The 13,277-nt window shown below is 50.4% G+C and overlaps 1 protein-coding gene across 2 annotated transcripts in view; it reads left to right on the forward strand.

Moving 5' to 3' along the window:
* The window catches only part of SLIT3 (slit guidance ligand 3), a 592,929-nt gene that overhangs the window by 532,593 nt on the left and 47,059 nt on the right, over positions 1-13,277 (forward strand). For both annotated transcript variants that reach the window (XM_025867066.2, XM_073890157.1), the window contains 3 exons: positions 9,354-9,422; positions 11,111-11,182; positions 11,810-11,881. In XM_025867066.2, the coding sequence (XP_025722851.1) occupies positions 9,354-9,422; positions 11,111-11,182; positions 11,810-11,881 (213 nt within the window). The remainder of the gene's footprint in view (positions 1-9,353; positions 9,423-11,110; positions 11,183-11,809; positions 11,882-13,277) is intronic.

Here is a 13,277-nt window from a genome sequence, read left to right on the forward strand (position 1 = left end):
TCTTCTTGAGTGAGGGTCACCTGGGACTTTTGCGGCTCTCACCCTTGCTGGTTCAAGCAGTCACTGAGGTAGGCATGCAGTCCCCCTGGCTCTCTCTCAGTGCTGAGAACTAAGAGCCGCTCCCCAAGCCTCATCTCCAGTAAAGCAGCCAATCAGAATCAGAAGGCAGCTTGGTCTGACCCCAGATCCCATGCTCTTGCCCCTACCCCAGAAGTACTTAAATTTGGGGTCTCAAGACCCCTTTAGGTTTTTCAAAAGCAATGAGGACTCTGCTTTTGTTTATGTGGTTATAGCTATTGATATTTACCATATTGGAAAGTACTACTGAGAAATTTTTTTAAATGTTTATTAATCCATTTAGAAATAATTTACTCATTACATGTTTATATAAACAGCAAACTTCTATGAAAAACAAACCGAAAGAAATTTAATTGAGAAGAGTGACATTTTTACAAATGTGGTAGAAGGCAACTGGATTTTCATGACCACTTCGGTATTCCCTCTGTCGTGGTATGACGTTTTAGGTCAAGTACAAGAAGAAAATCTGGCTTCACATAGACATATAGTTGGAAAAGGGAGGAGAATTTTAATAGCCCTCCCAAATAATTGTGGATATTCTTCTTTGATGATACACCAAAATCACATGGTGGAAGTTTCTTAAAGGCCAGTTGTTGTGTGGAACCCAAAACCACATCAATGGACTTTCTATACTCTGTTACTTGAATGGAGCTTTCCCGCATGAAGGATCTTGTAACAGTGTGCACTGGTCATTGGGAAGATACTGACTGGTTCACTGAGTTATGCAGATCTTCCTGAAGTTGGCACCTTGCATTACACAGTATCAAAAATGTCCTAGCCAGTAACATCACCACAGATCCCCTCAGAAGAGTCTCCCAGTGAAGGGATACTGCTCAGTGTAGTAGTTACAAGTTTTCTAAACTTTTAATTTTCACTTGGAAGCAAGCTTAAATTTTATCACTGCCAGTAAGTACTAGTAGTTGTTTTCCTGGAAGTGACAGGCTTTTTTTTTTTTTTTACTTTTGAGACATTGTCTACTAAATACCCATCCCAGAATAACCTGTTTGCTAGTCATTCTTTTAAGCAGAAATGGTGTTTTATGGAAGAAAATTTTAAAAAACGGCTAGTTCAGCTTGTAACTCAGTGACACCGGAGCTTTTTCTCTGGAAAACCAAAGCCAAAATGCTTTATGCGTGTTTCCTGTTTTGCCACGCAGAATATTAAAAAGATGTGTGTTCAAGGGTTGATGTTTAATGCAATTAATAATTTTTCACTGCTTCACGGAGGGCATTCTGAAGTGCAACTGGCTTTTTTTTTTTTTTTTACCTGCATGTACTTAAAGGGGAAGAATATAGTGACCACTGTTATCATGTGGTGTCACAGCCTTGATTCATACTGAGGTGCCAGCAATTTTCCTCACACAGTATAAATGGAAAACAATGTTTTAATGTTATCAAAGAAGTAGTTCCAGTCTCACAAAGCCCTGAAAAAGTCTAGAGGAGCCCCAGTGGCCCGTGGCCCACACTTTAAGAACCACTCAGGTAATTACACACTAGCAGGCAAACAATCCGGACCCCTGGTGGAAGTCAACACCAGGGTCCTGATTTAGAAGCAAGCCTACAAAAGCTTACTGACAGCAGGGCAGAAGCAGACATATCAGCCCCCAAGGTAGATGACACAAATTCAGTCTGCAAAGGTAGGCCCTCATCAGCTTCAGAAAAGTTCTGTTTTTGCTGGGCCATGAGCCTCGTAGACTCAGGCTTGCCATTCCGGAAGAAGTGAGACCTAAAAACTCTCTTGGCTTGCATTTAAGGGGATTTTTATTAACATCAGACCTTCCTGATTCTAGAAGCAAACCCTGTAAATCCACATCTTCCTGAGGGCTAGAGAGGAGAATGAGAATCTAGTGCCAGCAAACAATGCGCCCCCCCAGCATCTCCTGCAGTCCACTCCTTAATATCCAGGAAATTTTGAAACTAATTTCCGTGTGAGGACTGTGAGCATGGATTTGTTGTCCCACCACTGACATCCCGAGGAGAGGAGAAGGGAAGGATGACATATCTCCCCCAGGCACCACTGTTGGAAGAGGGGATTTCTGCTGGGGTGTGGAGTCTGTGGACATCCTGGGACGCAGGCTCACGGTACGCACGGTACCGTGTACATCCATCCATGTGGACACATGGATGCACACATCCACAGCACTGATAGGAGGCTTGAAAGGGTTTGGGGCTTAACCACCAGGGCACAGGCTGAGACAAAGCTCTGTGAGACTGAATACAGCAGGAGCTAATGAGAAGAATGCCCTGCATGAAGGAGGGGGTAGAACCTGGCCTGGCACTGGTTTACTCGAGGGGGCCCGAAGATGGGGTCTGGGGTACAGCAAGCAGCTCAAATCTAGGGCGACAGAGGTGCATGCTAGAGAAGGGGCAGAGCAACGTAGGAAGTGACAAGCACAGAGGAGTGGCAGGGACAGGATGTGCTCTGGGACAGGGAGGAGCACAGGCGGTTCTGCCCACCCCAGGCTTTAGGAAACCAAGGGAAGATGTGTCTGGCCGGCTGCGATCCACCACAGCCAGCAATCCGAGCATGTACCGTGTGCCAGGCACTGTGGTCGATGGTTTCCATACGTGATCTGACTTAATCTTCCCAGGAATCCTACAAGGCAGGTACTGCTACTCCCATTTTGCAGAGAAGGTAACTGGGGCTCGGGAAGGTTGAAGAATTTCTTGAGATCACACTGCCAAGAAGCAGCAGAACATCAACTCGAGCCCAGGGCTGTCTGACCCCAAGCTCCATCCTTTAGCCACTCAATACTCCCTTTGGCAGAGGCCTGGGTCCCCCGTGTGCTCTGCCCAGTGGCCTGGCTCGTTGATTTGCAGGAGACCGTCACGCGTCTCCTTGGTACCTGCCACCTGCATTTCAGCGGGGACAAGGCAAACCTGGCGCCCCTGCCATGATGCTAGAGGGACCTGTCACTGGTTCCAGCTGGGCCCGTCCTGACAGCCGTGCCCTGTCTGGCAATACCAGCTGCTGCTTTCTTTGCATATTGGCACCTCCCCACCCCACCCCTGCTCGGCAGGTTCCCCAGAGCACTTTAGAGCGCAAGTGCCTAGCGCTGACTATATTCTTGCTTTTCTCTGGCCTGGGGAAGGGACAGAAATTGCCTGCAGCCAGCTGGAGGGCAGCTGGCTCTGAGCAGAGCAGCACTTAGGAGTCCTGGCACAGGCCTTGGCCCAGAGAAGCCCTCGGCAGATGGCTTCAGTAGAGGACACTTCGAGGCTATCGGGCAGTGACGGCCATCTGTGGGAGGGACTGAGGGAGGCCGGAGCACAGGCCACAAGCGGAGAGAAGCCCTCCTCACGCATTCAGGTGTTCACTGAGTTCATCGTGCCAGATAATGTCCCAGGAGCTGGGAACACAGCAGCAAATGTGACAGATAAGACCCCTGGTGTCAGAAACTTAGGATGTAAGAAGGCTAATCAGGAAATCAGGCATTTCAGATAGGACAGAGAATAGTGTTTCCCAGGAAAAGGGGGCGGGGGCAGGACGTGCAGAGCAGTAGAAAGAAAGAAAATGTTTTGTGAAGACCCAAATGTGGAAAGATCTTAAAGTTAGAAGACCAGAAGACCAGTAATGGAGCAAATAGAATGGAAAAGAGACTGGTGTGTACTGAAAACTCAAGAAGGATCTGCACTTCCTGTAGGCCATGGTGAGGGCTGACTCCTTATCCCAGGAGAAATGCGGGAGCCAAGGAAGAATTTTAAACAGGAAAGTGACATGATGCGACTCTTATTTTAGAAATATTATTCTGGAAGAAGAATAGAGAATAGACAGCAAGGGGATCATTATCTGTTTTCCAATATTCATGTGTATTATTGGATGGAGAGAGAGTGAGTGAGTGTGTGTGTGTGTGTGTATTCAAAACACACTGAAAACCACTGTGCTGAGCACTGCTCCAAGGGCTTTCACAGAGACTCATTTAATCCTCATAATCACTTCCAGATGGCGATCATGATAAGCCCCCTTTTGCAAGTGAAATGCAAGCTCAGAGAGGTGAAGTAAGTTGCCCAAGGTCACACAGCTATTAGCTCGTGGAGCCAGGATGTGAGCCTGGGCTGCCTGACTCCTGAGCGAGAGCCACATCATCCTAGGCCCCTGCTGGAAACCCTGGCCATGAGTGGGGGCTCCTGAAGGCAACTGCCCTTCTCCTTCTCCATTCAGCGGGTCCGAGAGCTCTGCATGTGGCACTTATCTGCGCCATAAAGCTCCCAACAGAAGTGGGGGTTATCCCTTCGACAGAGCTCTTTGTGGATTTTCATGTGAGGCAGCCGGGTCCTCCTGCGAGCTGGGGCTAAAACGGAGCATTTAAATGCAGATCAACACAAAGGTTTACCCGCTGGAGAAGCTCTGATCCTTCTGAGGATGGCAGGGCACGAATGCCGTCTCCTGAAAGCATCCCTCTGGGGCCGGGGCTGCAGGCTACAGGGAATTTTGGAGTTCAGAGTCTTCATGAAGGGCTTTGCACAAAGAGAGCTTTCCCACACAGCCACCTCTGTATTTGTGAAGTGAAGCCTTTTGATTCCGTGTCTTCTGTGCCACAACACCAGGTTGCCAGGGACACGGTGCCCTTAGAGCGGCTCCCACACGGGCCCCCCTCAGCCCTGCCAGGCCGCACGCAGCTCTCCCTGGGGACTACTGGGGTTTGCATCACACGGATGGCGTTTCCTGAGCATCTGCTGCCAGCCAGCATCCTGGGATGCTGCAGGAAGCAGCCACGGCTCCACCCCACTAATCACAGACTCACACGTGGACGTCATGGGGGGTGAGATGCTGGGAAGAAATTGCACCGAGAGCTTGGACTGAGTAGCCTGTCATGTCCGCAGTGGGTGTGGGGGATGATGTCGGGGAGGCAGTGTTCCAGCTGAGCTCTGAGCAGCCGTTGGAGTGAACTAGCGAGGAGGGGGGGGACACACATGCTCCCAGACCTGCCCCCCAAAAGGAGCATGGAGCATTCAGGGGGCGGGGCTGAGGCCAAGGGAAGGTTTGCTGTGGGGTAAACAGGAAAGGCAGGCAGGGCCTGGGACGGTGAATCTCATGGGTCAACTTGACTGGGCTGTGGTGCCCACGTGTTGCCCAGAAGGTATTTTGTGGATGCAGTTAAGTAAAGGAGATTACTCAGAATAATGAGGCTGTAGGCCTCATATAATCAGTAGAAGGCCTTAAAAACAAAAAAACTAGAGTTTTCTGCAGAAGGGGGGAATTCTGCCTTAAGATCTTAACAGAAGTCCTACTTGAGTTTCCAATCTGCTGTCCCTTCCTTAAAGTAAATTCTCTCTTGGGGCGCCTGGGTGGCTCAGTCGGTTGGGCGGCCAGCTCTCGGTTTCGGCTCCGGTCATGATCTCAGGGTCCTGGGATTGAGCCCCATGTCAGTATCCACATTCAGCGGGAAGTCTGCTTGAGAATTCTCTCCCTCTGCCCCTCTCTGCATGCATGTGTGTTCTCTCTCTCTCTCTTTCTCTCAAATCTTTTTTAAAATTTTTAAAAAACAAATTCTCTCTTCCTCTGTATATATGTATTTATATGTGTGCATGCGTGTCTCTCTCTCCATTTGGTCTGTTTCTCTAGAGAACCCTGACTGATCTAGGATGGGCCACAGACAGCTTGGAAGGATTTGGGCAGGATTCAGGTAGTCCTTCTCTAGCAAGCAGTGGAAGCCAAGGAAGGATTTTAAGCAGGGAGCAAGGCCAATCCAGTCAGCATCGGCAGAGCACTGATCAAAGCCAGGTTGGAACCTGGGGAACTGTCACGGCAGGCCCAGAGTTTCCAGAAGCATCTGTGTCACGTTGCCCATCCTCCAGCCCCACCCCCACCCCCGGAAGCTCCCTGTGTCAGATGAGCATGCTGTCGGCCTCCCTGAATTCCAGTGGTCATTTTATGTGTTCATTCAACTGTTCAGCAAATCTGTATCATCTACAATCATCTGTAGAGTATGGCCTGCCTTACGGATGGACATGGGCAAGGCACAGGGCATTCTTTGAAACCACTGTTTGGTTTTGTTTTGTTTCTTTAATCCAGGGCCCTATAAACAGCCCTTCTCTTCATTCGTTCATTCATTCATTCAGCAAATATTTGAGGTCCATCTGTGCACTAAGCCCTATACTGTGCTCTGGGGATGCAACAGGAAACAGAAGTGGCCCAGATCCCTACTGCATGCAGCTTCTGTTCTAGGGGAGGTGAGAGAGTAAGTTCTGTGGTAGAGTGAATCCTCTCAGGACAGAGATGGCCAAAGGCGAAAATAAGGAGCTCTAGGTGGAGAGCTGAAATAGCATGGGTTTGACTTCTTGGGCCTTGCAGCCCAGCAGACCTGAGTTTAGATCCTGGCTCCTGGACTCACTCCTCCCTCACTGAGCCTCAGTGTTCTTGTCAACAAAATGGACCAAACAGCCAGCAAGATCCTCTCGAGAGGATTGGATAACAGACCAGAGTCTCTGGATCCCATAGTACTAGACTATGCACCTGTTGTTTCTGTGTTGTTATTTTCCTTGTCACTATGTCTCCTTGTCTGTGAGGTTAAGTAACTTGCTTCAGATGTGCTTGTCATGGGCCCTTCTGTAAACATCCCAGCAGGGAGACTTGGGATTGTGGTATCTTATTCTGGATTTCATCTTAGATGCCTCAAGTTTGCTAAGTAGTTGTAGTAAACAAACGAGAGTGAGAGAATGAGCAGCATGGAAGAGGGTGAGCCGTCTCTGCCAGCCCGAGGCTAGACCCCTTCAAGTGGCTCCCTCGTGGTTAATTAGCCTCCCTCCAGCAGAGACGCTCCCTGGCCCGGTGCCTCCGCACCAGCCCTGCTCATTCATCCAGCTCCCTCCCTCCCTCCCTCCCTCCCTCCATGCCACACTGTCCCCAAAACACTCCCTGAGGGCAGGTGGCCCAGCATGACCCCAGAATCCCGCCACACCCACAGAACCTCCCTGCCCAGCAGAGAAGGCTGGAAGCTCTTCACACGCCGGCTCCTTGCCACCACTGTTGAGCCACAGGGCCAGTGTCCACACAGAATGTGAATGCCCTGCCACCGGTCCTTCAGGGCAGAGCAGAAGGGTGAACGCAGGGTAAGTTCTCCTGCGACACCAGCCCCCTGCAACCCGTCTGTGGTCACTCACTGCACTTGGAATAAACCCACCTCCAAGGCTTCAGGGTGATCTGCCCATCTCCCTTAGCCCACCAGACCGGCCTCCCCGGCCTTCTTTCTCTGCCTCAACAACACCCAGGCTCAGGGCCCTCCACAGGCCTCACTCTTGCCTGACTGTGCCTCCCCCCCTGCTCCTGCCACCCCAAGCATCCCCGCCCCAGCTGTGACTCCATCCCAGAACTTTGTTCCTTTCCTTCAGAGCACGCATCACAGTTTGTAATTTATGTCGCTTTCTGTGTATGTCCTCTCTCTCTCTCCCCCCGCCAACTTCTCCTCCTCCCCTCTCCCTCCCCCTTCCTCTCCACATTAGATTTTTAAATGCCAGCAGGTAGGCATCACGCCTGTCTTCACCAGGATATACACTACGTGGCACACTGCAGTTGCCCAGTAAACATTTCTGCCTGAACAAATGAATGCATCAGGGAATACATTTCTCTTAGCTCCTCTGCCTGAGGGCATGCTCTAAGTGTATGTGGCTGAATTTTAGGCCAGATGATCAAGCTCCCTGAAGGCAGAAAGGGACTCCGGTTCATCTTTGTATCTACCCCTCTCGGGTAGCATAGCTCTTGACACATAATAGGTAGGCCACAAAGGATTCTGGACCAAAGGGACAGCAATCCAACATGCCATGGCAACCTCAGACCATATGGGGTCCTGCCCAGTGCTCTGAGCCATGAGGATTCCCAGAGGCCAGCCCTGGAAATAAAGTCACTTGGCCCTAATTTAAGGAAACACCCATTCCAACTTGTCCTTAACGCTAAGCCTGATTTGGTCATTGACAAACTCACTCCTATCCTGTTTTAACCCATGTCATCCCATTCAACCATTTGGTGGTGGGTCTGCTGGATGCCAGGTGGTGTGCCGGTACCTTGGGACTCTAAACGCAGCCTGCAGACCAGCACTGCCCACCCTCACCCAGCAGCCTGTTAGAAATGCAGACTCTCCAACCCAACACAGACCTACCAGATTAGAATCTGCCTTTTAGCAAGATCCCAGGTGATGTGGACCTATGTTAAAGTTTGAGAAGCCCTGGGCTACAGATAAAGATGGAGGGTCTGCCCTCTTGGAGCTTAAGGCAGGCTCTGCACCTGTGGGCATCAACACCATTCTGAGAGGAAGCTCTAGGGGCCTTATGTCAAGGGAGATTCGCCCAGGAGACCAGAGCAGGCATTGTAAGCCATCTTCAAGGTTTTGTCATTTTGTCCCAAGAGCAACAGGAAGCTCAGGGGGAAGGAGTTTACAGCAAGGATGGCAGTGAATGAATTGGCCCATGTCACCTCTTGAGGGCAGTCGTCACTTTTGTAATTCATGATCAAAACAAGACTTCCTTCTCTTGTCCTCAAGCACACTCGAGTGTTGGAGGAGGTGGCCTCATCCTAGGTGAGCAGGTCAGTGCAGGACCCTGAAGTCCAGTCAGGTCTAGGCTCAACCTTTGCCTGTCCAGCAGGAGTCTCCATTTGTTGGTACACCCCCCCCACAGGCAGTCATCCTGCCGGGAACCACAGCACAGTGCTCCAGGAACATGCCCTTTTTCCTCAGCTTCCGGTGCACATCGGACATACGCGAGCCTGAATTAGGGCTCTTAACAGGAATCGCGGCTCAGCTCTCCTGTGCCCTCCGGGAGCTAAGTAGAGGCCATAGGAACTGTGGTAAGACTGTAGTCAGAGGGACCTGGGTTCGAATCCTCGCTCAGACACTCACTCGCTGTATGACCTTGGGCAAGTGTTTGAACATCTCTGAAATTGTTTCCTCAGGTGTGAATCCTTGCCATGTGAGAGTACTGTGAGGGCTGAGCACAGAGTGAGTGCTTTATGTATTCAGGAAATGTTTACGGGACACCTACTGTGTGACAGCTCTGTACACACTCTGGGGGGTCCAACACTGGACAGTTTCAGGCACAGCCCTGCCATCATGGAGGATAGTGGTCCAGTGGGGAAAAGTGTCATTCGTTGAATAATCACACAAATCAATATTAAATGACAAATGTAGTAGGTGCTTTGAGGTGGGGGCAGGGGAGAAAAGGAGCTTTGAGAGAGCAAAACAGAGGCCCTACCTAGCCCAGAAAGTTGGAGGAGAGGTCTCTGAGAAATGACCATGTATGCAGTGTCTCTTGACCAGGCGTCACTCTGCACTTCTGTTTCAGGTACCTGGAAGGAAACCACTTAACAGCCGTGCCCAGGGAGCTGTCCGCCTTCCGACACCTGACACTTATGTAAGGAGCCGGGCAGGGCGGGGGGGCGGGGCTTGTAATGTTCTCTCCTGGGGGAGCTCAGGAAACTACGTGGAGGGTAAGGGAGGACGGTCTGTGGGCTCCATGGTGTTCCTGCGCTTTCTCCCAGGGTGGAGCAGAGAGGCAGCTGGGAGGCGTGAGCCATTCTGATGTGCCAGGCCTTACCAGTGAGAACTACACACAGAAATACCCAGAGCCTGTCATCACTGACCATCCACATCACCTTACTTCTTGGCTTAGGGACAGGTGGGGGAGCCTCTGACTTTCTGGGGCCCCAGTTAAACCCTGAGACTCCCCAGTCTCCAGTTTCTTGTAAGCTGTGGCCACACAGGTTTGCCAGAAGCTTAAATGAGCATTTCTTCTTCCTCCTCTAGTTGGCTAGAAAATGTTCCAAGTAGATGGTTCAAATTGAGGTTCCTTCAGGTGGTAGCTCCTACCGGCTCCAAGTCGGCCAAGATCCAGGAAAAACTCCCAAATGAGGAGCAGGGCTGCGGGGCATGGGTGGGGCCCAGGAAGCCAGATGGTCCATGAGCTTTGCCAAACCCTGACAGCCTCACTGCCTTGCCAGGAGGGGAACCATAAGGGTACAAAATAATTCCTTGGGCGACTGGTCATTGGAAGATCACCCTGGCTGCTCAGGGAGCAGGGAGCCAGTCCACAGGGGGAGAAGGAGAGTTCTTTCAGAATGAATCACTGTTGCCCTTGGGAAAGTGGGGCTACTGAAGAAGGGTGGAAGAAAGCCACCTGTCACCTCATTCAGCCTGGCTTCCTACCTATCCCCCAAACCAGCCTCTAGGTGAGATTTCTCCACCTCAGCCCTGTGTGCATTTGGGGCCAGGTCATTCTGGGTTGTGGGGCTGTGCTGGACACTGTGGGATGTTCAGCAGCATCTCAGGGCCTCTACCCATGAGACGCCAGTAGCGTCCCTCCTCAAGTAGCGACAACCAAAAATGTCTCCCGACATTACCACATGTCACTGGGGAAGCAAATGTGCCCTGAGTCGAGAACCACTGCTCTAGAGCAATGGTTCTCACCCTCAGCTGATTAATTTGTTTGTTTAATACTGATGCTCCAAACCATCCTCAAGCAATTAAATCAGAATATCTGATTTATAAACCAGAATATCTGGACATGGGACCCAGGCCTTGGAGGGTATAAACACTCTCCAGGGGATTCTAATGTGCAGCTACTATTTAACACCAGTGCTTGGGATAGTTGTCCCTGAAGAGAAGCTGGAGGTTGTATTTGGCAGAGCACTACACCCCCACCAACCTCATTCCTCCTAAGAGAGATTCTGATAAGATGGGACAAATGAATGCCAGAAGTGAAAGAGGAACAGTGGAAGAAAGGATTGACCTGGGGGAAATGACGCTAGAATAAGGAGAGATCTCGTGTGTTCTGTGTTGCCGGGAGGATGAGATGGAAGGATAGACTTTAATTGAATGGTTGACTAGGTGAATGGATGGGTGGATGAACAACAAACGCTTGAATGAGGGATTGAATAAATCTTGAATGAAAATATTGGATGAATGGGTGGATAGGTGAGTGGATGGATGGATGGACGGACGGACGGACAGACAGCAGGCATACACAAATGTGTGAAAGTTGGGAATGACCCCCTACAGATGCAACTAACAGTAAAGTATGCCCTTCTATTTTACTTTTCCTAGTGACCTGAGCAACAACAGCATTGGCGTGCTGACCAACTACACCTTCAGTAACATGTCTCACCTCTCCACCCTGTGAGTACAGTGGGGTGCTGCGTGTAACATGGGTTTGGCTGTCAGTGGCATGTGGCCACCCTCTCTCCCTGCCCCCTCAGGCCTATGTTCTCTGCTCTAGTGATCCTCGGGGCTATGGCTGCCCCACGTAGAGCAGACCTTAATCATCAGAAGGCAAATAAAGTAGGGCAGAACTCTACTGTCTGGGCAGTTAGAGAGGAACTAACGCCTAATTACTTCTGAAGAAGGCCCTCTTTGGAATACCTTCTGTGATTTGTGAATTTTCTTTCCCAGTGGAGGGTTTCCCTACACAATTATATTTTGCTCAGATCCATTTATTTCCCATTAGCTCGGCACACTGTGAGCACTGACCATTTGACAATAGAGAGAGGTGATGGCAAAGCTGGTTAGGAGGCCAGCCTGCCGTGGAACACGAGAGGAAGCTGGGGAAACAAAGCCAGTGAACTTTCTGGAGCGGTGGAAGGTGTTTCTCTTCCCTTTATTGTTGGGATGGGTTTTTTTGTCAATATCTGAAAATTAGGAAGATAAAGAAACCATTTGCTTTGACTGGTCCGCAGAGTGGACAGTACGGCCGTAAGTAGCTGAGACTAGGAATGGCCAAGAGCGCACCTGTGTCTTCTTCCACAGGATCCTGAGCTACAACCAGCTGCGGTGCATCCCTGTCCACGCCTTCGACGGGCTGCGGTCTCTCCGAGTGCTGTGAGTGCCCCAGAGCCCCGAAGCCCTCTTGTGCTTAACCAAGCCCAGCATGCAGTGCTGAGTGCTCCTATCCACCCCCATACCTCCCCAGCCTGGTGCTCCCACGGGCCAGCACAAATCACAAGCCACTCTTGAGCTCCTGCTGCTTCTTGTGCACAGTGAGGTCACTAGCACCTCCCTAGTGAGGATTAGCATAGGCAGTTGTATTCTGCGCCCTAGTAGAGCACAAATGTGTGGTTTGTGGCCACAGTGCTGAGGACCACTCCGCTATTGGTCCCTCTGGCTTTAGAGGGGCAGCGTGAACACTGTGAACCTCTGCAGGGTGTATCAGAGGTCACAAACTAGAAGCCCAGATGTCTGGTTCAGCTCACAGACAGCTATGAGTTAGCCACTGTAGAGTCAGTTGGCTCACAGAGTATCTTTTCAAAACAACAAAGTTTTAATAAGTTGCTAACAGTTAAACATCAGGAGGCTTCTCATACAAATCCTAATTTCTAATCTTAGAAAATGGAGAGATGGGGCGCCTGGGTGGCTCAGTCATTAAGCGTCTGCCTTCGGCTCTGGTCAAGATCCCAGGGTCCTGGGATGGAGTCCCGCCTCGGGCTCCCTGCTTGGCGGGAAGCCTGCTTCTCCCTCTCCCTCTCCCCCTGCTTGTGTTCCTGCTCTCGCTGTCTCTCTCTCTCTCTGTCAAATAAATAAATAAAATCTTAAAAAAAAAAATGGAGAGATGTGGCCATTCCAGGGCTCCCGTCTATATTCTTGCAAAGCTGAGCAGACCTGCCCCTTTAGACGGGGTTCTGCAGCCTCCATACCTGCCCCCCACCTTGTCACCATATGACACCTGCCTCACCCTGTCCTACTCAGGGTAGAGGGCAGCCCACTGAGGCAGGTGAGTTCCTAGCAAAGACAAGATGGCCACAGAGTCTACAAGTCTACCTACTTTCCAAGCGTGGCTCTGCCCCTCCCTAGCCGTGTGTCTTCCGTAAAATCCAGGTGGTAATTATCTCACAAGGTTTTATGATGATTAAATGAGATGATGTACAGACAGCCTTTAGCATAGCTCTGGCCCATGGCAAACACTTTATAAATATTCACTTGCTACTACCGGTATTTGTTATTACCTTACAAGAGCAGGAATGGCACCTCTCTGGGCCACCCCCATCCCTAGGCCCTATTATCTATCACTTGATCTTTGTGCCTTGTCATCTTGCATATTTTGTTGGCAAAGGAGGATCCTTTGAATGATATTCCCATGAGGACAGAAATGCCACTTTTCATGGCCACTGCCCTCTATAACCCTTTGCAACAGCGCTGTGAGATTGAGGGGATTGTGCCCATTGTAAAGATGGGAAAACCAAGGTCCAGGTTGTAACTGACCCCAAATCCAGCAGTCAGA

The sequence above is a fragment of the Callorhinus ursinus genome, unplaced genomic scaffold (genome assembly GCF_003265705.2).
Source record: "Callorhinus ursinus isolate GAN/ISIS: 27379988/994484 unplaced genomic scaffold, GSC_fseal_2.0 scaffold3, whole genome shotgun sequence".
NCBI lineage: Eukaryota > Metazoa > Chordata > Mammalia > Carnivora > Otariidae > Callorhinus > Callorhinus ursinus.